Source organism: Anopheles funestus, chromosome 3RL (assembly GCF_943734845.2).
Source record: "Anopheles funestus chromosome 3RL, idAnoFuneDA-416_04, whole genome shotgun sequence".
Lineage (NCBI taxonomy): Eukaryota > Metazoa > Arthropoda > Insecta > Diptera > Culicidae > Anopheles > Anopheles funestus.
Window position 1 is genome coordinate 27,905,116 of NC_064599.1, and position 25,385 is coordinate 27,930,500.

The 25,385-nt window shown below is 40.7% G+C and overlaps 4 protein-coding genes across 4 annotated transcripts in view; all 4 read left to right on the top strand.

The window, feature by feature from the left end:
• The window catches only part of LOC125768752 (tetraspanin-9), a 28,654-nt gene extending 15,394 nt beyond the window's left edge, over positions 1–13,260 (top strand). The window contains exons 3-7 of the mRNA XM_049436811.1: positions 8,194–8,406; positions 8,511–8,609; positions 10,479–10,607; positions 12,008–12,370; positions 12,446–13,260. Coding sequence (XP_049292768.1) covers positions 8,341–8,406; positions 8,511–8,609; positions 10,479–10,607; positions 12,008–12,370; positions 12,446–12,598 — 810 coding nt within the window. The 5' untranslated portion in view covers positions 8,194–8,340 and the 3' untranslated portion in view covers positions 12,599–13,260. The remainder of the gene's footprint in view (positions 1–8,193; positions 8,407–8,510; positions 8,610–10,478; positions 10,608–12,007; positions 12,371–12,445) is intronic.
• Positions 13,261–15,038: 1,778 nt separating this feature from the next.
• LOC125768737 (aminopeptidase N-like) lies at positions 15,039–18,274 on the top strand. The gene is made up of 5 exons (XM_049436788.1): positions 15,039–15,579; positions 15,670–16,318; positions 16,405–16,643; positions 16,717–17,874; positions 17,961–18,274. The coding sequence occupies exons 1-5, from the start codon at positions 15,089–15,091 to the stop codon at positions 18,175–18,177; spliced, it is 2,754 nt and encodes a 917-aa protein (XP_049292745.1). The 5' UTR covers positions 15,039–15,088; the 3' UTR covers positions 18,178–18,274.
• A 1,367-nt stretch (positions 18,275–19,641) lies between these two features.
• LOC125768748 (serine protease snake-like) lies at positions 19,642–21,026 on the top strand. Its single transcript, XM_049436807.1, has 4 exons — positions 19,642–19,784; positions 19,849–20,343; positions 20,430–20,610; positions 20,676–21,026. Exons 1-4 carry the CDS (start codon positions 19,683–19,685, stop codon positions 20,693–20,695), a joined length of 798 nt encoding a protein of 265 aa, XP_049292764.1. The 5' UTR covers positions 19,642–19,682; the 3' UTR covers positions 20,696–21,026.
• A 567-nt stretch (positions 21,027–21,593) lies between these two features.
• LOC125768736 (uncharacterized) lies at positions 21,594–25,384 on the top strand. Its single transcript, XM_049436787.1, has 8 exons — positions 21,594–21,934; positions 22,014–22,218; positions 22,283–22,884; positions 22,957–23,359; positions 23,435–23,565; positions 23,631–23,746; positions 23,803–24,697; positions 24,773–25,384. The coding sequence occupies exons 1-8, from the start codon at positions 21,793–21,795 to the stop codon at positions 25,084–25,086; spliced, it is 2,808 nt and encodes a 935-aa protein (XP_049292744.1). The 5' UTR covers positions 21,594–21,792; the 3' UTR covers positions 25,087–25,384.
• Position 25,385: the final 1 nt, after the last annotated feature.

Genomic DNA, 25,385 nt, shown 5'->3' on the forward strand with positions numbered 1-25,385 from the left:
GCCTGAAATTTTGAGTTCTGAGAATATCGCCAACTGTTATGTCCCCGAGTCCATAGATCTAGCCATTACAGCCACTCCTCCATTGGTTTTTCCACACATCTTTGAGCATCTTTCTCTCAAATGTCTAAGCGTTTCGTCAGTTTCGGAAAAAGTTCAAATCCTACAACTAGACTAAACATTGGTGTCTCTATAATTATTGCCACAAGTCTCTCTCTCTCTTCTTGGCTTTAACGACCTTACAGGTCACGCCGGCCATTTCTGGCTTACTAGACTTATTTTACCACGTAGCCGGATAGTCAGTCCTTGCTACGGGGGGACGGTCCGGATGGGATTTGAACCCGGTCCGGCCGTGTGGGACTGGCGCCGTTTATCACATGTACCACCGGGCCGCCCCGATATTGCCACAAGTGTAGGAATCTATTCTCAATAAAAGAAAATAAGAGAGTTCGAGCTTCATGGCAACTTTCTGAGAGCCGAAAACAATGGCCATGTTTTTGTTTCCTTGTCGCCGAGAATGAAAGAAGCATAGGTTAGTTGTAGAAAGTAACAATTTTACTTGCCTATCATCCATATGGGAACGCACACAGAATAATAATGTTCCTGCTGTATCAGTTCCAATGGATCATTCGCTACGGCGTCATGCATATTTATTACGGTTTGTCAATTAAATGTCTACCGACGCCCAAGGAACTGAAGGATGTTGTACAAACGATGTCTCATCATGCTGTCTGGCATGATTAAGCGTTTTATTTTCTGATCCAATAGGCTCTGGCTATGCACCAATCCAAAGACACTGGCAATGTTCATGTATGTTGAAACATCCAGTATGCTTGCCGCGTTGTTATCGTTTTGGAATTTGGTAGCTCAAACTTCAGACATTCAATCTAGAGTTCAACTTTCATGTGCCCGCTCACCCGCTCCCTTCCCGATTGTGTTCCATAGGCGACATTACGGAAAGCTCTCACCGTACCGATTTTCTATTTCTTCCACACAGCCCCATTCATTTTCCGTTTTCCAACGCGCTCCAACGTGCACGAAGGTATTGATTTAAACAATTAGCATACCCCCCTTAACGTCTGCACCTGAACGTGGTACACCCTACAAAGCCTTGTGGTACTTCAATGCTCACGACTTTCACATTTCAACCCGCAAGAAGTGCGGAAAAAAGATCACTTCAGTTCACAAACCAAGAGCAATGGTGTGTCCAGCACATGCGGAGAGATCCTGCACACAGCACCTTCAATTGTTGCAGTACTTTGAAGATGGCTCGCACACATCGCTTAAAGGTCTTAAATTACCGCTCACGTTACCAATTGTCGGTCGGGCTTTTGTTGTGTCCAGCAGACTTTCTAAAAATGTGCGCAAAAAACCACCCCTCCCGAAAGTCTATCAAACACCCGAACCCTGAAGGCAACCCTGCAGGGGGGGGCTGGTGTAATGCATTTTCTCACTTGTCGTTCGAATTTCCTTCACTTTAGCTCGATTAGCCGATAGTACCCTATCGTTGGCTAAGTGTGCTTATCAAGGGTACTGAGAAAATGGACCTCCAGGCCACATCATCACTGGGCAACACGAGGAATTCAATCCCGAGACGCCATAGTAAACGATCGAGAGCATCGATTTGAAGCTACTTGATAGGTAATCAATCTCTCGAGAGATCAATTTATGACGATCAAATATCCGACAGTGAAGGGATCCTAGCATCTTTTATCATTTTCTATAGCAATTCAGTGGCCCACTAATATTGCTAATGATTGAATGTTTATCCCCCAAAAAAAATTTCTCTTCTTCGTAATTATCTTATTGTGATCCAAAATTTCACGCAGCCTTGATGGACCTTTTGAGCATTGTGAAATGTTTTAATACTTTCTTCACAAAATTACCAAAGTACAAGCAACATAAAGCATTACTGACTGGTCGACATTTAGGTCACTTCACGTGCGTGGTGCATACAATCGATGGCGCCCGAATGCAACCGGTATGATTCAACGTACGACCAAAGTCCAGACCGAATTTAAAACATGCAACCATAATAGTACGTTACACACTAGATACAACCATACGGAACAACACGCAAATGCATCGGCTCATCGAAGTATCCTCCCTTAAAGTCGTATTGTGTCATACAACCTGCAATGCGATCGTATCACCAGTCGAGAGCTGTCGATTTCATTACTTTATCGTGCAGGGTTGGTGGCCGGAACTCGCATGTACGTTACCATACCCTGGATGAGAAAAATTTAAACTATGTCACACCATGACCAATGAAAAAACACGCAAAACATTGAAACTATTCTACCGGGTAAATATTTTATTGCTGGCCACAGAACAGACGGATCGCACTTTATTCTAGCACGCCTGAGCAGAGAGATAGAGAGCGAATCGTTAGATACTTCCTTTGTTCCACTTTTGCAGTTACTGTAGGAAGTGATGAAGTATGAACTTTATTTACCATCAATTAGGTCAGTGTCTGGAAAAGTGAAATTGAATACAGTACGTTCACCATTTTTATGTCGATATTTTCCAATCCTTTTTTTTATTGCGCTCCTGAGTTGTAGATAATTCCTTTTTTTCATTTAAGATGGTCTTTAAAACATCAGTTTTTTTATAATAATTTGTGTTGTTTTAGTGTATCAAAGCGATATATGTAATTAAAAGAAATTATTCAGAGCCAATTACAACAAACTGATAATTGTGGTTTCGATTAAATTATTTTCTTGTACTAAGTTTTGTATTTTTTACTCATCGTATTATCGTATTTTCTCGTGTAGCATATCATATGGGTCAATTATTTCTATTTTAAAGTAAAGAAAACATAGTTTTATAAAACAGTAATTTTCATAGTAATTTTTATTCGGAAATCAAATGTAGCTTTTTTTATTATAATGCAAAAATATAATTTTTTTTTTAAATAATTAATACAAGACAAATATTTATAATCGTAGCTCAGAAAGTGGTATTCATTTTCCCTTTCAATATTGATTTGCATTCAGGCAAACTGCTCCATAAAAAGTTAATAAAAGTAAACACTACTACCAGGAAATGCTTTTAGTTCAACAAGAAAAAAAAACTCATTAATTACACAATTAAACTTTTTCAATATTTCTAAGCTGTTTACATTTTTATCTAAACAGTGTTACATCATCACCTTTCGTACGCTATGAGGCAACTTTCTCCGTTCGGCTTAGGGAGGCCATTCACGTTTCCGTACCGGCGCCGGATTGACATTGGTGTACGGTGCACCGGACCCGCCTCATGGTACGTGGTTAATCAGCCGATGATCGATCGGCCCACGGGGTAAAAACCGCATTTGCATCCGCCACAAAACCGGCGTGCCCCGGAAGCAGGCTGATCAAACTGATGTCGGAAGTCGAATACTAAGGGCTAATGAGCAAAATTGCACCAGCGAACAAAATCGTATCACGTATCACAAATTGTCACACATGATTAGTGTTGTACTAAGTAGCTCTTTTTGAAGAGGAGAGGACGAGAGCTCTCTAACATCTGCGAGGTGAGCGCTCCATGTAGCTCCGCACTCACTTGCGCAGGGTACGTGTGCAGAGTGCAAGTGAGTACAAAGTGCGGAGTACAGAGCTACCAGCAAACAAACATGACTTCTCTCTTTGATAGGCTTGATTGTTAGTTTGGCAAAAAGAGAAAGCATGCTAGTTTTTCTTGTTAGATACGGAGTGTGGAGTGGAATGGAAAAGCTCAGTAATTTAAGCAATTTTATTCATAAAATTCAAATATATTTTAAATTCTTAAATTTAATAATTAAAAATTACATAAATTTTTTTATTACTTCTTACAAACTTCAGCGTTATGCTTTATATACAAAATTTTGTTTAATTTTTCCGGTTTTAACCGGTTGCGTTTCTCCGTTTCAACTTCCGCTGCCTTTGAGAAAACTCGCTCGCAGGGTACAGATGATGCCGGAATACATAATTTATCCAACATTATTTGGAAGAGGGTGGGATAAATTGATTTTTTAAGATGCCACCATAGTAATGGATCTTCTTGACGATCTAAGAATGGTTCTGCTAAGTAACTATCAAACTCAATACTGTTCCTAGATCTTTTACTGAGCGAAACACATCTAGTTTCTTTTCTATTGTTATCAAATTCTGACCAAAAACTGACACAATTTTCCTGTTCTACTTGTGTTTCTTGCTGCGGTTCGCTATTTGTATCGTTAATTTCTGTAATTTTTTTCATATCTGAAGTTATGCTATCATAACAATTTTTAAATTCATCGTCATTGTCAAAACCATCTTTTTTGAATCGCGGATCTAATATGGTAGCTTGTGCTATAGTATTGGTGTTTAAATAATTGAACCTATCTAGAACACCATCATGCAAATCTTGAATTAGCTTTTTAGTTTTTTCCGACAGATGAGACATTTGTTGAAATGAGAGCAATTTTTTAATAATCAACATAACAATAACTTTTGTTTTTGACAATGTTATAGATTTTTCCGCAGAAACTTCTTTCGTAATCAGATCGAAGAATTTTAAAATTTTTGATGCTTCTTCAGTAACGATCCAATCCCTAGCTGTTAAATTGCAATTAACACCTAATAATGCTAATGAAGTAATGATAGGGTCTTTGTTCAAGTGAAATCTTTCCAGCATATAGAATGTAGAATTCCATCTGGTAGGAACATCTAATTTCAATTTTAAAATATCATATTTCAAATTGGCTTGGGATTCTCTCAATTTGGAAGACGCTGTTGCGCTTTTTTTAAAATATACAACAGTTTGTTTTACAACATCTACAGTGCTCCTTATATTTTTTTTTATCGCATTTTGTACTACTAAGTTCAAACAATGAGCAAAGCAAGGAAGATTTTCTTTTTTTAATAAAGATACTGCCAACTTCATATTAGATGCATTATCCGTTATGATATTAAACACCTTGTCTGATATTTTGTACTTGTCCATTACAGACTCCAGCCAATTAGCGATGTTTCGCGATGTGTGGTTAACTTCGAATGGTCCACATTCTAATAAAAACGACTTTAATTGGCAATCCGATTCCTGTATGAAATGGGCTGTAGCAGCCAAATAGCTCTGATTATTGATATCAGTCCAGCCGTCAGTTGTTAAGCACACAGTTTTTGCATTAGCAAGACTTTTCATAACATTTGCCATCACCTCTTCATACTCCGTATTTAACATGGTACCACTTAATGTAGCCCGTGAAGGTAGTGCGTAATTTGGACAAAGAGTCTTAAACAAATCCCGAATATCGAATTCTTCAACTAATCTAAATGGCAACGAATGGTTGCAAAATATGTGAAGCAGCTTCTTATCAACAATTTTTTTGTTGGATGAACTTAAAGGTTTAATAACATTAACGAATTCACCGATAGATTTTTGCATTGGCTTGGATGATAAAGGATGTACGCTCCCGGATGAAGTAGGATGTACGCTCTCGGATGATGTTGTTCCTGCTGAATGTTCAACTACTTCAGCAGTCCGTTCAATTAACATCGTTGGATGTTTTTTTTCCATGTGACGCTTTAAGTTGTAAGTTGTTCTCCCTTTAATCGCAATCACATTTCGACACAAGCGACATCTTTGCTCTTTAGGGTCCTTTTCTTCTTCGAAGAAGTACCATATATCGGCTGTCCTTCTATTTGCCATAACTTTGTTACACGCTTTGGTTTGATATCTGATTTGTAAGTAAAATATACATTTTTTAGTATTATTTCACATAGTACTATACTACACTATTACTTACGCCAAGCAGAAATCACAAAACTGTGTTAAAAATAGTCTACAACCAACTAGCGATTGACCACACGTAAAATTGCAATTAAAGACCGTTACGAGACGAATACACGTAGAGAAATGATTTTCATGAATAGTTGAAGCTTAAATTAAAAGACACCAAAAATACAGTGACTATTGTTTAATATGGGACACTTGAAATTCTAATTGACAAATAATATATATACAAATCAGTATTGAACATAACAATTAAAGATTGTAGTTAATAAATATATATAGTAATAAGGACATACCATCGTCCAGACAAATATTTATGGATATATGTATATGTTTCTCTCAAATTAAAGTAAACTTCTCAAGGTCTCATCGCTCTATATTTTAATTGTTCCAAATTAGATGAGTAGCACTGTACACACTGATTTGTGTCAAACCATTCATCATACTTTTGGTGGTAGTCCACATGGATATGATGAGATTGTATTGGACAAGTTTGAATGGAGTAACGGTACACAGGTAAAAATATATTGGTACAGTTTAGTCCACATGCGCAAGTGTCGTCAGTTTAGATTTAGTTAATGCACACTTTCAAAGACAACGTGTTTCATTAAACTCCGAGCGCACAGAGCGCGAAAAAAATGGAGAGTACGAATCTACATGCATAAAAAAAATTGTTTTCGCTCCGCACTCTTCGTGTATTAGGCCTCTCCCCAGTAAGAAATTCTTAATGCTTTCTCGCTCTGTCAAACTAACAATAAAGCTACCAGAGCGAGAAGCTCTGGTCAGCTCACATTTAGCTAACGTACACTACAAAGACAACGTGTTTCATAGTTTCCGTGGGTACAGCGTTCGAAAAAAAACGGAGAGTGCGGAGCTACATGCAGAAAATAAAAGAGCTACCTCAGAGGCCTCACTACATTGAGGCGAGGCCTCAATGTAGCTCCCGAACTCAGTACACAACACTACACATGATAGAAAGAACCAATTTTTCCTGCTCGCGCCATCTGTGTTGTTTTGTAATTTTAAAATTTATTTCCCATATTGCAGTGAATCATACTTTGTGTGTTTGTGTGCCTTTTGCTGCATACAAATGTGTTTGTTCGGTTAAGTGAAGTACAGAGAACAAAGCAAAAAAGGAAGAGTTGTGGTTAGGGGAGGTTACGCAAAAAAAAAACACCACCACCAGCAGTTGACCGTTGAGTGAGATGGTAATGGCTTAAGCAATGCCACTTTTCCACTTAAATCGACCGCGTCGACGCATCGAGAAATAGCGCGTAGGGTTGGAGTGGTTGACGCAGTAAGCCGATCGAAGATCCCAGGGCTAAGCTGTGGCGGACTATGCTGGAAATGAGTTTACTTCGCATCTAGACATTGGTACCCATTCGCCACTTTTTTCCCGCCGACAAAATGTATCGAATCGATTCCATACTTAACGTTTGTTGATGCACTGACTTTCTCACTGGCCGTTGTTCCCTTTCGGATGCATATATAAAACAGATTTAGTAATTCAGAGCTCATGGTTTAATTACGTCAGAAAACAAATATTAAAAGTATTAGCATCTCAAAATAATAAAAAAAAAATTGATGCGATCTCTTGTGCAAATGGCAGCTCGTTGAGCATTAAATTTGAGTTTAGTTAGTAAATGTACAAAAAGTGATCATCAATAGAAACTAAAGAACTATAGAAAAACAAAATCTAAAGGACGATCCAAAACAACATTTTTCTCTCCTCGCAATATGATCGCAAAAAAAACCCCAAAACCACTGTGTCGTGAAAGATTAACTCGATCAGCAATTTGGTGAAGAATTAAACCAATTAAGGTTTGGAGTAATTGTTTCAAACGTTTGTACGCTTGTCCGCTTCACATGAGCGAAAGCGTGGACGGTTTTAAATCACACGACACACTGCTGACTTTGACCTGTCTAAATCAGCCCTCTTCCGCTTGATTTGATTAAATTCACTACAGCAAACATGGCCGAAATTGTGGCGATTCCTTGTCTGACGTTCGCACCGGACTATAACCATGGGAATGGATGGTCGTTTGTATGTACGAAAAAAAAATCCATTCCATTCATTGGTAATTACTGTGAGCTCTCACATGAGACTCTCTTGTGCAGTACGGCGTTTGTAATTGAGGTTCCACAAACAGAGTCAAGCTGTGTGATGTTATCTAAAGTACGAAATGGAGAGAAAATGATGTTTCTCAGTTAACCTGTAACCTATTCTAATTCTGGCTCGAATGTCCAATCGCGTTTTCTAACGTATCTACTAAGCGGCACCGAGAAACCCCGGTTTCAGGTTGAAGCTGTCGTAAAAACGAATCGCTTTTCACAAGAAAGACATTAGAAATCATTCCGAGAATAAGTTTAATCGAGTACACGTACCTCCTGAATGCGTTCACTGACTTTCTGTAAGATGCTTGAGAATCTAACCGATCCTCTACGTGTTTATCGTCATTTCAGGTCATCTGCTGGTGTCGAAGAAGTATTTCGACCCGTGGCAATTTCGATATCTCATCGGTCATCGCTGCACCATATAGCGATCACGCATCAACGTGATCTTTGACCTGGCAATCATCAACATTCCGTTAACAGACGATCTCTTTCACCATGGGGTGCGACTGTGAATCATGCATAGCGAAAACGCTACTGTCCGTGTTCAATTTTCTTTTCTTCGTAAGTACTTACGGCACTTGGTGTTGATCAATACCGTGCACTTGGGAGAAACATACATAAGCGAGCTAATTACTATTACTTTATATTCTGCTCTTGATTTCTAGGTTCTAGGCACGATCGTACTCGGAGTAGGCGTATGGTTGGCCACAGATAAGACATCATTTATAGCGTTACTGAAAATGGTTGAAAATGATCAGCTCGAGGTAGGTAAACCGCAACACCTTTCACGATTTAGCTACAGTTTCAGTTATAAGTGCTGAATACAAAATTCGTCTAAAGACTCACATACAAGACACAGATCGTCGTTCTATCGATGGAGCGTCATCGGTCACATACGGTTTGTGATAATTCGTTCATTTAAATGCATCAATTGCACTCATGCATGTGCCAGGTTTCGAAACACAACTGGCGATAGTTGACGCCTCTAGCCACTTGTGGGCACCATATATGAACGGTAAAGAATACCACACTTTATAGCCGTTGGGTGATTGATTACGGCTACGTTGCATCATTGAATGCATATAGGAGATGCAGTATACCATGCTAGCTTTTTTTTTTTTGTTTTGTCTCATCGAATTTGCATCCGGCGTGTGTTGGCGTCTTTAACTAGCGTTGGAACAAACGTGGGATGTATAGGCAAGCAGTACCGCAACTAAGAATGGTTTTACTATTCAGCATATTTAGTAATGTTATTTGTCATAACGATTACCAATCAATGTGTCATGTTGATTCCTGATGATGTAATTTCCATTGGAAGCTTAACTTCAACATTTGTGAAAATATTTAAAAGATTTTTATAAATTTTTCTAGATCAACAAACTTTTTAAAAAATTGCAATAAGAATTTTTAACTAATTTATAACGCATTGCACCAGGTCATTGACATTAAGAAATGCAATTCTAACAGCAGGTGGTCTAGTACCATTTACCGTGCAGACAGTGCGCCACATAATCGCATGGTGAATATTTTATTCCTTTGTACCAACGACCAGTCAGTCAGTTTATGACAGCAGGCTGGTTCTGTACTTATGCTAGAGTACCACATCTCATCATCAATTTTTAAAACCTACTTCAAAGCCTCTTTAAAGTACGTTGGTTTCTAGGAGGAACCTTTCCAATACCTTGAAAAGGAATGGCATATGTGTCATATGGGAAAATTGTATTTCTCCTTTTGTTTTATTTATCAATGTTAATTTTTTGTTCTTTTCATGTTTTTGCTACGTTTTTCTATCAAGTTTCACATTTTTTATTAGAATAAATGGTCTTTCTATATTTTGACATTTTAAAGCAACTTTTATATTAAAGTTATAGTAAAGGCAAAGATTTATGTTGACAGTTTTAGTCGATTTAGTCGATTTATGTTTCAATATCTTTCTATTAGTGATAGTGAAACAGATAATTATAATTTTTCGAGTATTGCCTGTTCCAATACGTTGTTACTGCTTTCGTTTTCTATTATCTCTTTGCATCTGAAATATAGCTCATAATATATAATTTCGGGAAGGTCCCACCAAACTGTTTTTACTAACTTTTTGATACACAAATTTTTTGATAAAAAAATTATTTTTTTTCCTTGTATGTAATAAAGCTTTTCACATTTATTATTTGAGTTATGATTTCCCCAGTTACGCCTGATTCATCGCGTGCCGAACGTAATATTTGATTGATTCACATGATTTTACATTTTATACCTGTATATTATTCATAACAACGAAGCAAAAGATACCTTGATTCTCCACGCATTCATACGCACATATGTAGCATCTGTCAAGCGTAGGTTTAATTTGTTCAAACAACACTCTCGTACACGACTATTGCAACACACCGTACACAGCCGTACGATTAAGTGACACTTTGTTTGTTAATTAAATAAACACCATACGCGATCGTTCCATACAACTCCGAACCGTAGGGTCCATGAAGGTACTACCCATACTCATGATAAACGTGGTGGGATCACTTTGTACGATCGCTTTTACAAAGACACGTGGGATGAAACCTTCATGAGCAGCCATGTAATAGTCTGTAACCACTTCAATTTTATCTTATCACTTTCTTCATTTTCTTTTACAGCATTTCACACAACCGGCAGTGATAGAGCAGCTAGCTTATCTGCTGATTGTAATCGGAGCGGTAATGTTCTTCCTCAGCTTCCTCGGATACTGTGGAGCGATACGGGAAAGCCAGTGCCTTCTGACAACGGTAGGTAAATTATGGCATCGCGTTAAAAGGCACAGTAGATAAACAATTTTCTGTAGCGACAACAAATCATCGGTTGTTGACGAAACCACCCCCAAAAAAGGGTGATCGTTTTAAAAGCTCACAATAATGGGTGGTGTTTTGTAATGCTGCACATGACACGTTTGGGGCATTAAACACGAAACGTTTTATGTACGTTTGCACATGCGTTTTGAGGAAGGAAAAGAATTTGTCACGGTAAACATTGTTCAAATTAGACAACCATTCACGAGGATTTATTTTCCCACACAAGTCAGCGTGTACTTAACCTTTACCCTTACCTTAAGGCGGATACGTTATTAGTTTAGTAATAACGTTACAAATTACGTTACCTTTTGCTGCCTATTTTAACAATCAATTTCGACATGCTTCAATACAAAACACAAAAATTGATTTTTATTAAACAATAAAACTGACACTTATTACCGATAATTACACTCAAGTGCACTAACGGCAGTTAAGATATTGTAAATAATTAATTTTCGTCTTGTAAAATCACCACACTAAAGATGATCATAAGCCGATCGTGTTTAGTGTACATCGTTAATGAATGGTTCCGTTTAACCGTACGCTAAGCTTCACCCATCTGTTTTTTTGCACACGCTTTATGCTACAATTGGCCATTGAGTAGTTAGTTGGTCTGATCGTTTAGTTAGTTTTTTTTCTCCTTAAACTATTCGACCCACTTATGTTAGGTAATAGTACACTCTTACAGTGACGAAGCCCTCTGCCTGCGTCTTTCATGCATGTTCCAGTAACGTTCCATGTTGATGCGTTACGGTTTTGTGATGTTGAAAACGAAAGCTACGAAGAAGTTGCTTCGTAGACGATTTTGTTTCTCTGTTGGCTTGTTTTTTTTTTGCTGTTGTGATTGTTTTATATGCATCGCCGAACGCACGTTACTTTACGTCATGTGCAAATGATGGCCTCGTAGATAGAAGATACGGCTGGTATAGCAGCATCCGGCTAATGATCAAGCGTTTTAAAATTTCTTGAACTTTCATCAAACGCGACCATTTAACCAATACATTGTTAGATTGTTGATTTTTTGCGTTTTGTTTTTTTCTTCGCTGAGGCATGAATAATTTAATGTGAACGTTGCAATTCATTAATTTCAAATATGTAACCCTTGGATGTTGTGCAATGTGGAAAAAAATAATAAATGCATCCAGTGAATGAGACTGCTCATCTTTATCCTTATGTAACGCAAGGTTGTTAAAAGTTACTGGATATAAAAAATACATAAGCATACTAAATTTACTTCATAATTATTAATTAACCTAAGTCCTTTAAAATAAATGTAATACTTCAGAAAATAGAGAATAATGCTAATAAAAATCGATCTTTCTTCTCCACACATACAGTACGGTCTATTTGTGCTGGTAATTCTGGTGGCAGAGGTGACTGCCTTCGGACTGGCCGCCGCATACAAGGATCGGGCACGAACCGAAACCAAAAACTACCTCCAGACGACGATCTCCAACTATTACACAAGCAACGATCGCAACCAAACCGATGCGGTGACGCTAATGTGGAACTACATGATGTCGGAACTGCACTGCTGCGGCGTGGACGACTACCGGGACTTTGCACTGTCGGAGAAGTGGAACGAAAGCAAACGGGATAAGATCATACCGATGGCCTGCTGTGTACAGACGGCACTGTTCCAGCCGCAGGATAAAAATTGTCCCTTCTCTCCCACGGAAACGAACAGTTACTTCAAGAAGGTACAAATCGCCTATTGGTGCATGAGTTTCACTGTACGATAGTTATTCTAATTGTCTTCATTTCTTCTATTGCAGGGATGCTACAATGCACTCACCGACTGGATCATGTACAACCGGAACCTGGTCATCATCGTAGCCATTGCGGTGGGTTTGACGCAACTGCTGGCAATATTTTTAGCATTCTGCCTTTGTAAATCGATCGAAAAATATCGAGGCATGCGATTGTAGACCATCGCGTGCGTGTATCCTTAGGTGTGGCATAATTCGCAGCCACGGATGCTGCAGCACAACATCATCATTGGCACACAACTTTTGCATCACAGACCAGTAACATGGCGAATTATTGTTCGCGCTCATCATTCTACGTTGCAGAAGCGACAAACAAAAACAGACGGGAACATTGCATCAGCTGCAACGGTAAAGTGCACTTTCGGCGATAAAGTTAACACAGAAAATAGTCCGTTTATAGTGCGAACGCTATTACTTTTTTTTTCGCCCACATCATCATCCACCAAGAATCTCTTGAATTGATTAATGTTAAGTCGGATCTGTAAAATTACAACCACCGCTGGATATCTCTTTTCGCGTTTACGAAAGGTAGATGAAATTACCTCCAGTATAGTAGCAACATAGTACTACAGAACGCCGTAGTAAACAAATTTGATTCATTCATTTTCGCCCAAGCCATTGTTAGACACGAAATCCTTTTTTGTGGTGAATTTCGTTTCAGTTAGAATTTATACGCGTATTTAGCCTACTTCTCTTTTCTTCTCGCATAAAAAGCGAAATCTCGTTTCTCGAATTACTGTTTTTTTTCATTTCTTTTGTTAAGTTACGTGTTTTTAAGTGACGAAAAGTAAAATATAACGATATATCGTAAGGGAAATCTACATCCTTTCTGTGTTTGTACGTGTTTTATTTGCCGGTTCCGTTCGTTCACCTGTTGTGTATATAGCTTCCAAACTGAATAACACACTGTTAACAATAAAAGTAAATTTAAAAGCTAATGTAATATGTGTCTGGGTACGATACAAATTTTCTTCAAACAAAGATGAAGAAAGTGTGAGCACGTTGAAGCGTTCACCCGACTTTAACGCTTAAGGTTTTAAGCATTTGATTGAGTGCAAGTGATCACTGCGACGAAGACAAAGTACTTACTTGCCAGAGGCGTCCACCTGAGGAGGTGAATATCAGTTGACGGCGATGATCAAGTAGTTGAGGAGTTCTGCTACATTGGTACGATCGTAACTTCGGATAACAATCCAAGCCGCATAATCCGGAGGCGCATTGTCACGGGGAATCGTGCCTCCTATTGGCTACATACACTCCTACGATCCAGAAGATTACTACGATCCATCAAGATACGAAATGCAGGTTATATCGCACACAGATTCGTCTATTAGTCCTCTATGACTAGAGTCCGGCCCGGTGGTGTATGCGATAAACGAAAAATGGCCGGCGTGATCTTTGAAGTTGTTAAAGCCAACACGAAAGAGAAAGAAACAGTCCTGCTGCCGGAAGATGCCAAAACTCTCGCGATGTTCGAGCGTCGTGTGCTATGGACTATCTTTCGTGGTGTTTGTGACCAAGGCGTATGGGTCGGAAAAGACAGGAAGGATACGATACTTGGAAGGCACGTGATGAGGATGCCGGACTCATGCCGTAGTTTGAACTAGAAATTCCGCACCATGAGGCGAGATTGTACCTTTATATTCCCCCCTCCATAGACCACTTTTGGATCAAACGAAGGAACCGACACAATGATGTTGAGATTAAGCTAAAGCTAGTAATGCTCCAAACCAGTCACATTACACCATGATTAAACCACTCAAAATACCTAATCGGATCAGTCATGTTATGAGAATGACGACGAACGACACAACTCGTTAAATCTTTTTAGGTAATCCACATGGACACTGGAGGGTATATGGTTTACCCATATTAAGCTCAAGTATTGACGTTAACACTGAAGTATGATGAGCGCCAGAATGGATAAAGTAAATGATTGGCACACGACGACACTTGACTTTGTGACGATTTAGACGACTCTGGCAGTTAAGCACGTGTACCGCCATATAAAGAAAGGGAAGAAATATACAAAAGAACAAACATAACTTCATCGGCAATGTATTTAACTGTCTATTACTGTCATTTACTCACAGCTAGAGAATGCTTCACTACTATTCATTTACGACCACAAAACGGTTCCAGTTATTTTATATTTACTCAGTATCTGTCTTCAGAAAATGATACTGACAAGCTTAAATCTTCAAAGCACATTTACACAATCAAAAGATTACGATTACGAAGCAAGATAACTCCTGAACCAATAGCAGTACATCACTACGATGTACTACGAGTATACCATTGTCATCAACCCATTAAAGCACAATCTTTCGAGTGTCACCGATAAGAAACCTTCATCTTCAATATGTTTTCAAATTTCAAAAGTGAAGTAACTAGTTAATCTTACCTATCATTCAGCTATTGCTCTATCTATACTGCTACGAGAGAAATAAAAAACCTCGAAGCAATATACAGGCTGTACAGGTAGCGAATTGGTTTTAAATTACCCTCTAAAGGTAATGGTTTATCTGTGCCCTGGTGATAAGATACGGAAATTCCCTTTTGTCATGAAATCTGTCGACATTTTGTATAAATAGCGGACACGGTTGGTAGAACTCGAACCGATCGGTCGGTTGTTTAGTGTGTTTCGCGATGAAGAAATTGTGTGGTCTTACCTGTGGTGGCCTGCTGCTTTTGGCATTCGTTGCAGCAGTACCGAGTAGTGTTCAAGCGCGTGGTATTGTGTCCGGACGAGCTTTCGATTCGTTCCGACTACCGAACAGTACAGTCCCTACACACTACACCCTACGGCTGGATACTGATGTGCATCGAGGTGTTTTCGAGTATACTGGAAATGTTCAAATCAGAATAAACGTGGTAGAATCGACCAATCAAATCGTGCTGCACAGTTTGCGCAATGAAATTTCGAAACTGCAGCTACGTAACAGTGCTGGCCTAAATGTTGCGGTTAAGAATCATGAATTCGATGAGGAGAAGGAATTCCTCGTAATCAATGTTGGCACAACGTTGCAAGCGAACAGTGGTACCTACACGCTCGAAATAGACTTTACCAACAGTATCGATCGTACCGATCAGGCAGGATTTTACAGATCGTCCTACGAAGACGATGAAGGTGTTACGAGGTAAAGTATCGGATTAGTGTACGATCGATTTGCAGAGAGAAGGATGAAAGACAAATGTGTCACGATTTTCCTCCCCCCAAAAATTGGCAGATATCTTGGATTAACGCAGTTTGAATCGGTCGACGCAAGAACTTCGTTCCCCTGCTACGATGAACCAGGCATAAAGACAACGTACGACATTTTTATCGTGTGTGGCATTGAGTATCATGCCCGGTCCAATGCACCACTTCGTGGAATCCAACTGCTGGAAGGTGGCAAAAAGTTGTCCACCTTTGCCACCACGCCACGCATGCAGACGTACCTGGTCGCGTGGTTAGTGTCCGATTTTGTGTACGAGCGCGAAGTACTGACCCAACCACAGCTGGCCGTGGCAACATGGGCTAAACCTTCGTCGGCCCATCTGCTCACCTATTCCGTTGATGCGTCCACGCGCTTCATGCGTGCTATGGAGGAGTACTTTGGACAGCAGTACAGCATGTCCAAGATTGACAATGTGGCGATCAAGGATAGTGACTACAGTGCTGGAGCCATGGAGAATTGGGGCTTGGTAACCTACAGGGAGTCGGCTATCTTTTACGAACCAGAACAAGGCGAACAGCGACAGATCGGTGTCGTAACGATCGTTGGGCACGAATTCACGCACCAATTTTTCGGCAACCTGCTGGCACCGAAATGGTGGAGCTACCTGTGGCTTAATGAAGGTTTTGCACGGCTCTATCAGTACTACTTGGGAGATATTGTACGTATTTTGTAGGTTAATTCCTTCCCAACAGGAACCATTTTGAGCTGGATTGTATATTGGATCTCTTTTGTCTTACTACCCAGAGCCACCCGGAACTGAACCTTCGTCTGCGCTTCGTAACGGGACCATTACAGACTGCACTAAGGGCAGACGAATCGCTTACTGTTCGCCCCATGACATACTACACGGAAACGCGCCGGGATATTTCACGGCTTTTTGATTCGATTGCATACGACAAATCGGCCTGTGTTCTCCGCATGATGAACTACGCACTGGGTGAACGAACGTTCCAAAAGGGACTGCGCTACTATCTTGCACAAAAGTAAGTTCGTTTTAAACGTGTAATGGCTTCTGACATCAGTTTTATCATACGCTATTCGCAATCACATTTACAGTAAAGATCGTGGCGTGGTTGAGGAATCGAATCTATTCGACAGTCTCGCACAGGCTGCCACGGAAGACGCAGTTCTGCCGATTTCTCTTTCCTTGCACGATATTTTCGGTTCCTGGTCCAGACAACCCGGTGTCCCGCTGGTGAAAGTTCGTCGCGATGGCGATGAGTATTTCTTCACACAGGAACGTTACGTGGCTAGCGATCCACCAGAGGAACCGTTCACTAACTCTTGGTGGATACCGATTTCCTTCTCGACACCGAGCAACACAGAGTTTGAAAAGTTGCCAGCCTTCTGGATGCCACCGAACGTGTCGGAGGTGTCGTACACGATTGAAAAAGCCGAGGACGAAACGCTGACGTTTAATCCCCATTCCACCGGCTATTACCGTATCGAGTATGATGAAGCCATGCTTAAGGAATTCGTAGATCAAATGAACAAGGACCACACTGCCATCGAAGCTTCCGCACGTGCCCGTCTGATCGATGACACACTCAACATTGCACACTCCCGTGGAGGCAACTATGAGGTAGTACTGCAGCTGCTGAATTATCTCCAAAAAGAAACAGACTATGTGCCGTGGATGGTAGCGTACGAAAACTTGCGTCAGATGCAGACACTACTTCGTAACAATGAAAAGGCATCTGGTTTGCTCCAAACCTTTGTGCAAAAACTTGCATCTCCAATGTTGGAGAAATATGGTGTCGATCAAGGATTGAAAGATTCCGCTTTTGTTCAGGAATTACGAACGATCGCGATCGAGCTGGCTTGCAGTGGTAGTCAATCGTGTAAAACGGTTGCACAGACTGCCGTTAATTCTCTAGCACGTGGGTTAAAACGGCACTACAGTACAGCGGACGGTGCACTCCTATGCAGTGGACTGCAGCAAGTCAATGGTGACCAACGTAAAGCATTCGTAGAACAAATTTCGCACACACTGGCCGATAAGAATGTTAACGACATTTTCGTCAAGCAGTACCTGGAGCAATCTCTTAGCTGTACGGGAATCGATATGATGAAGCTGGAATCGTATGGCAAATACCTGTTTGCACTTAGTGAAACAGATCGCTCCAGAGCGCTACATCGGTTGTTCGTTGAGTCAAAGGTACCAGTCACAGATGTTGTGGAATCCCTTCAATCGGAACTCTCGCTACGTCGCAGGTACGATTTATTTTAGAGAACTTTAACAATATGCAATTCAACAGCAATGGAATGATAAATGTTTACGATTTAATTTATTTACACAGCAACTCCGCTTATCATGCCAACATCCCGAAGATACTGTTGGAAGTCGCTCGCTACGTTACGGAACCTTCCGAGATGCAATTATTAAACACTGCCACGGCTACTTACGCCTCCTGGATTGGTCCTGAGATTGAGGAACAACTTAAGGCTAATCGTAAATGGCTCGATCGTAATGTCGAACCACTGGTGGATGCCCTTACACGCTTTCTGGACGTTTAATCGTACCAGTTTAATTTGATCGATCACGACACGAAATGTGTTTTTAATATGTAAGACACATAAACCAATAAACTTACAACGAAATGTTTACACTTTATTTCTGGGTCTGCCTTATACTAACAAAACAATAATTCTATTGTTCATCTAATCAGAAGCACCAACTCTATTATCATCATGATTTGTGTGTTTTTGTAATCGGTCGTGTACTAGAATTGCAAACACACAATCCTATCATACAGTTTGCAATCTAAATATGTATCTTATCCCGAAGTGATTGGTGGTTGTCTAAATGACGTAAAGTCTCTCACTTATCGGTTATCGACATAATAGTAAAAGCAAAACACCAAAAAGCATGCCCGATCGAATATGCTTCATAGCTAGACATTTATTTTTACCACCATTTTTATCAGTATTTTCATCTTATACCATATCAATTGTGTGTTTGAAGGTGGTGTATCTATTATATGGCAATCATAACCTTCTAATTCATTGAGCCAAGAAGAACTCTGCAATAATTCAATGAAAAGCAATGACTTGTACTTTTCTTGAATGGAGACTTCGCTACGCACGCCTTCCCTCCCGATTTATGTCCAAAGTTAAGGTTCTTAAATCATTGAAATTGGAAGTCTTAGCTATATTAATTGAGTTTCACTTAGATGCTGAAATTAAGGACTCAACGATCGAACGATCTTCAGAGATCTCGCAAAATGCAGGCTATAACGAAACTTGATATGATATCCAAAAGAAACAGCTCGTTGATGTAATACACTCTGCCAACGGGTCAAATCCAAAAGAAACTGCTGTTGGAGCTCAGAAATGCTAATAAATAAAAGTTTATATATCTCGTCTTGTACTTGATCAACTATGTTGATGCCAGAGACAACATAAGTTAAGAAAGAAAAGAAATAAAAATAATAATCCGAAGACCGTACCTATGATCGTGTTTATGGCCATGATACTTCACCAACAAGTGATCGTTTGAATATCAAAATCTCATCTTGAAGAATTCCCCACTCTTTCGTTGTGATTGACTATTATGACCACGTGGTAAAAACCCACTCTTCAAAACCAAACAGAAGTTTACTTTAAAAAAAATAGTTATGCCAAAACTTTTGATTGAAGTTCTTTTTTATTATGAACGTGTATAGCTTAAGATATACCAACAAAAAAATTCATAGGAGTGTATGCTAATACTTGAAAAATATTAATTTCCAATTATAAGGGAACCAAAAAACACTATTCTTCAAAAGCTCATATTTATCAATACAATGCAATGTATAAAAATCAATTACATAACAAAATATGTACAATTCTAAAATTGCTTATTTATAATACTTATTCATCACCATCGTAATATGTGGCAAAAGCCCACAAGTGCCACACAAAGCACGGCAATTAAGACGAGACGTATTCCATCACTAACACTGCTGCGCACATGCGCAACAGGTTCTACGCCTGATCCTATCCGCGTCGCTGCACATTTCGTAGTGGATTGTGTTACGAAGATGAAGTCACCAACGGCGATGCTGTTTCTATCGGCGTTTTTGCTTTTCGCTTTACGCATACGAGGAATCTTCACCCAGAGCAATGAACAAACGTCACACGTTGTAAGTAAAGGAAATGTAAATTTTATTTCTTACCAAACATTAAATCTTGGGCAATCGTTTACAGGTACTTCTCGGATCAACTAGATCCGATGGGACGCGTGAGTTCCGCTGCGGTGGATCATACATCGGCCGAAACGTGGTGCTTGCCGGGGCACATTGTGTCACTGGAAAAAATCAACCCACCCTTGACACTGTCCGTTTCGGCAGTGGCACAAACAATGTGATGCATTTTCGGATCGTCAACCACACGCTACACTATCGCTACAAGCCACAGTTCGAATATCACAACATGGCTGTCTACTATCTGGATGCGCAACCGGATAGTGTCGGTGCAGGACGCTTCAAACCGGCTTGCATTCTTAAGCCACATATGAAGCAGGGCATTGTACAGATGGTTGGCGACAGCTCTAATGGGCGCGGATTGTCACTCCAGTCGACCTCGCTGGATGTGGTCGCGTCCGAAAAGTGTCACGAATACTACAATCCCATACCGAAGCTTCGCTTTGGTGTATTGCTCTGCTGTTTCTGTGCGATGAACTCCGACACAACCGAATGTTCTGTAAGTGAATGCTGCGTTACATCACGATCAGTTGTGATCATCAGTTGACCCTTCGCAAACATTTTTTTTTGTTCTCTCTGTTCCAGAATATGCACAGCTCTCCCCTACAGTTGGTAATCAATCGGAATGGGAAAAGTGTACCCTTTCTCATCGGTCACAAATCGATCGGGAAAGCTTGCGGTGTCAAAAGTCCAGCCGTCTTCACGCGCTACGGATCGTACTACGAGTGGTTGGAAACCATCACGAATTTACCGTTGGAAGCAACTGGTAAGAACATTAACACCCTGTTCCTCATTCTACGATTTAGTATTAACGTGTTCTTCCACTTACAGATTGCTTTAGCCGCTACTGATAAAAGAGGATCAATTGTCACCCAAAAGCGACAAGCGACACATGGTTATGCGCAACAATGCTGCCCTCAGCAAAATAGGCCATACACTCAAAACCAGTTTACAAATTGGATTTTTTTTCAATGACATTCGAGAAAATCCCAGTAAATATTTGGGGGTTTTTCAACGTGCCGCGACATAATGGTTTTCTAGTAAAGACAAACAGGGTATAGTTAAACATAGATGTAAATGATCCATGTTACTGATGAGTTTATTTAACTTTTTACTAATCAGCCAACTATATTCTGTATAGTAAAATCATTTAATAAAGTATTGCTTCTGATACTACGTTCAGCACGAGATGATTGTTTCTTTTCATCATGTAAATTTTTGCATGAAATAGACATATTATCCTTTTCTTTTTTATTACTATAATTTGGTGTCGTTGGATGCTGGCCAATGGTATTATTATTTTACGCATACAGCATTTTAATATTGCGCATTTCATCAAACACGGATGAACTGGTATGTAACACACATAAATGAGTAAGAATTTATGAATTTTCTATATTCCCGTAGTGTGGAGCAGGTTTGAGGAAATGGAATCAAAATTAACAGTGGATCCCCCCTGCTCTAACTCATTAATTACGACTTATTAGCAACAAGATCAACGTCAAGTGGTACTGTGCGTGTGATTTTCTTATAATACCTATCCAATTATCACCATCAACGGAGAACAAACTTGCAAGATCTAACGCTGGATTAATTAAACACAAAACTAATAAAAAAAAAAGAAGCACTACACAATCTTCTCATTCTATTCGTCGATCGTAACGACAAAAATTCCCCAAAGCGCGGACACCGAAATGCATCACAAGCGTTATATACGCTTTCGAGAATGTTGTTGATCTTCCACAACTTCACGATCACGATCTAAGTGTGCGTACAAAGCGGACATAAAACAGACCCTCGACCGTGCCGCAGCGCTGTCGATAGATCCAGTAACGCGTCTACTGCGAAGTTGAGCAGGTGCTCCCGGCAGGGCAGAAACCGGCTTCAATCTAACCGTAGTACTGACACGGAGCCTTTTAAAAAGTGGCTAGAGAATAAAGGGGAAAAAATGGCTGTAATTAAAGGAGTCCTTCTTATTATGTTTGTTCACCTCTTTTGTGTTGTTCAAAACCGGATTCAACCGGCAGAGCGTGTCTTTCCAACCGACATCAACAAAGCATTCATACCGACTGTCCGCCAAACGCTTAATGGTGAGTAAAAGAAGAAAAAAAGGTCCAATCCATTCGGTGGGATAAATAATAGGAAGCCTTATCTGTACCCTACTTACAGATTGTCATCTACGCTATCATAAGTATGGCGATTATTATCTCGTGTATCCAATCTACGGTGTACCCGCAAGGCAGGGAGAATTCGCTCATATGGCGGCAATCGGTTGGCGACAGTCGAACGGTTCAATCAGCTTCGACTGTGGAGGATCGCTCATAACGACACGCCACGTGCTAACGGCAGCCCATTGCGCTATAAACGATGATGGGTAAGCAGCATCTCAACCATTGTGTCTGTATGCACACACCCCCTAATGGATGTCTTTTGTACAGGGTCGCCCCACAAGTGGTACGTTTGGGTGTGATTGACATCACCGCCGGATTGTACGATCCACAAAACCAGTTTGCCCAGGAGTACACCATCGCGACCTTTAGGCGTCATCCGGAACATGAATTCCGTACGGAATATCACGACATTGCACTCGTTACGCTGAACCGTGCCGTTACACTAAGCAGTGCGGTAGTACCGGCGTGCCTTTGGACTGGTGCCCAGGTCCCTATGCGACGCTTAGAAGCGGCCGGCTTTGGCCAAACTAGTTTCGGTGGCGAACGTACCCCGATACTGCTGAAGGTACAACTTTCGCCCGTCGATAATGCGGCGTGCGGTCGGTTCTATCCACCCGGGCGACGACGGCGACAGGGTTTGATCGATCAGCAGCTTTGTGCGGTCGACGAACGGATGGACACGTGCCATGGTGATTCTGGCGGTCCGCTTCAAATTAAACTGATGGCAAACAATCGGCTCATACCGTTCGTTGTGGGTATTACATCGTTTGGCCGGTTTTGTGGGACAGCTACACCGGCCGTTTATTCGCGAGTCTCCTCGTACGTGGATTGGTTACAAACGGAAACAGGACAATCGTTCGATGCTAGAGGTACGGGGTACGATACGTTAACATTTGTCACCTTTCTTCCTTATTGGCAGCATTATCCCTCTTCCTTTGCAGCCTGTGCCGCCCGTCACATTAATGAGCGCGAAATTGAGGAAGCGATGGTAGCTAATCGTGTAGGCGATAACTTATTCGTTGAACCAGAGAAAAGTTACATGGATTTGGAAACGGTAGCGAAACATCGTGTATATCTTGGATATAGCACCTCCACTGGACGTATCCAATGGAACTGTGGCGGTGTGCTGATCAACGAGAACTACGTGCTCACGGTTGCTCATTGCGATCGGTTCATTCTCAACAAAACGCCCGATTACGTGAAGGCGGGTGATATAGATATTTTTAAAGATCACCCCCAGGCACAGATCGTTCAGATCGAACAATTCATAAAGCATCCCGACTATCGAGACGGTGGTTCCATCGATAATGATATAGCGCTCGTTAAACTACGAAGCAACCTAAGGTAGAGGGAAAGAGAAGAGTGGTTGATTATTGTTGAAAATAACTAATGACACATTATACACGTGGATTCTTACAGATTGGAGCCGAACGTAGTGCCCGCCTGTATACTAAACTCAGAAGCGCTTACGCTTCCATTCTACGAAATGGCTGGATTGGGTCCCTACAACATGAATAACTTTCTGATGGATGATGAACCTTTATCGAACAGTATGTACTGCCAATGAAAATCTCCAGTTCTACATATCTTTAAAAAAATCACATCCTACCCACAGATAATACGCTAGTATTAACGAGAATGAGAGCAGACAGTAGTTCGTGTAGCTGGCAGTCGAGCAATAAGATCATGTGCACCAAAAATAACCAATCGCTGGTACCTGGAACATGTCGGGTAAGTGTAGAATGCGTTACTCCAATTACAAACTCACTAAAAACTGTTTTACATAGATCGAGCACGGTGGTCCTTTGGAAAGAGAAATCTGGCACCATGATCGGTACTACACGTACGTGTTCGGTTTAACCGTTGCCGGTGATGATTGTGGGTTTGGAGAGGAAGCAAGCTATGTAAAGATTGCATCGCACATAAGATGGATAGAACAGACGGTATTGGGTAACAATAATAGACGCAGCCAAATCAGATCTACCCGAACAAAGCGTCAGATTGTGTTTCCAAACTCGGGCGAATATGTTCCCACGTACTCGGTGATACAATCCTGCCAATTGCCAGATGGACGTAGAGGCTCCTGCATGCCGTATCGGTCATGTGCGACCAATCTTATGGGGACAACCATTTCCATATGTCAGCACGGTATCGAACCGATTGTTTGCTGCGATACTACATCGACCACTACACTAACACGACCGACGCGCCTTTCTGCTTCCGGGTCTGGCTATAAGCTAAACAATTGTGTATCGTACTGGAAGCAGTACAAACGCCCTCCTATAGAGGAGTTCGAACACATCCCTTCCGAGGGAAGACCGATCGGTGAAGAGGAGTATCCTCACATTGCTGCGATCGGGGACGCACAGCAGAACGCCTGGCCATGTACAGGTGTTCTGGTGAGTGATCGATACATAATTAGTGCGGCTAGCTGTCTCGCATCTGGCCGCGGGTTAAGATCGGTCGGGTTGGGTTTTGGAGTTGGAAGGCCCAACATATTCGAAATAGACGAGATCATCAATCATCCCTCCTATGGGCGAAGGTTAAAGGATAATTACAATCTGGCGTTGATACGGGTGAAGAATCCGGTTCGATTCTCTTCCAGTATGCTGCCGGCTTGCTTGTGGACCAAGAGTGATATGGTTCCTTTGAAACTATACACTGTTGGAAGAGGTGCACGTGGTAAGAGCAAACATCAGTAAGAGTTATTAAGAAATGCTTAAGAAAAATTTCATTCCTTTTCCGCTAACCTTATAGGACAAATGCATGTTTATCCGAGAAGCGCCATGTACAATGCAGACTGCCGTGCGTTACCCAGTGGCGACAACTCCATTATGGATGCAGAAAACGTATGTATAGAAAACTACTATTCCACCGATACCGTTTGTGCGGATTTGGCCGGCAATCCGGTGGAAGGAATTGTCGATTACAACGGTACACGTATTCCCCTGATCGTGGGAACAACGTCCTATACGATGGGATGCTTAACATCTGCGAACACACAAACAATTTCAATCTTATCCCGGATTGCGGTACACATGACATGGATAAAAGAAATCGTTGAACGATAGGCTTCGTTTATATCAGACAGATAACCAGTTGGTAATAACCGAAAATGGAAAAGGAAAAATGACAACAATAAAAGATACAATTTTTTTTCACAACTTTTCACTAACTATTGCAGCACGAATTGCATAGTAACAAAAACTTAAAAGCTTAAGCTACACTAAAACTCTTCTTTTCTTTAACGTTTAACGCTTTTCAACTCTTAGAAAAAAAACCTCTTAGTTTTTACGTTACATGCCGAAATGGTACTTAAATTGATTTTATTACACATAATACACCCGTCAGCTAGGTTTTTGTACACTAG

What these genes read in the sequence shown, in the direction of transcription:
- LOC125768737 (XM_049436788.1), top strand. Translation starts at nt 15,089, where the DNA reads ATGAAGAAATTGTGTGGTCTTACCTGTGGTGGCCTGCTGCTTTTGGCA. An exon ending in AGTACTACTTGGGAGATATT is followed by an intron (nt 16,319 to 16,404) that starts GTACGTATTTTG and finishes CTTACTACCCAG; the next exon opens with AGCCACCCGGAACTGAACCT. An exon ending in CGCTACTATCTTGCACAAAA is followed by an intron (nt 16,644 to 16,716) that starts GTAAGTTCGTTT and finishes TCACATTTACAG; the next exon opens with TAAAGATCGTGGCGTGGTTG.
- LOC125768748 (XM_049436807.1), top strand. Translation starts at nt 19,683, where the DNA reads ATGAAGTCACCAACGGCGATGCTGTTTCTATCGGCGTTTTTGCTTTTC. An exon ending in ATGAACAAACGTCACACGTT is followed by an intron (nt 19,785 to 19,848) that starts GTAAGTAAAGGA and finishes AATCGTTTACAG; the next exon opens with GTACTTCTCGGATCAACTAG. An exon ending in TTTACCGTTGGAAGCAACTG is followed by an intron (nt 20,611 to 20,675) that starts GTAAGAACATTA and finishes TTCCACTTACAG; the next exon opens with ATTGCTTTAGCCGCTACTGA.
- LOC125768736 (XM_049436787.1), top strand. Translation starts at nt 21,793, where the DNA reads ATGGCTGTAATTAAAGGAGTCCTTCTTATTATGTTTGTTCACCTCTTT. An exon ending in TGCGCTATAAACGATGATGG is followed by an intron (nt 22,219 to 22,282) that starts GTAAGCAGCATC and finishes TCTTTTGTACAG; the next exon opens with GGTCGCCCCACAAGTGGTAC. An exon ending in TGTTGGAAGAGGTGCACGTG is followed by an intron (nt 24,698 to 24,772) that starts GTAAGAGCAAAC and finishes CTAACCTTATAG; the next exon opens with GACAAATGCATGTTTATCCG.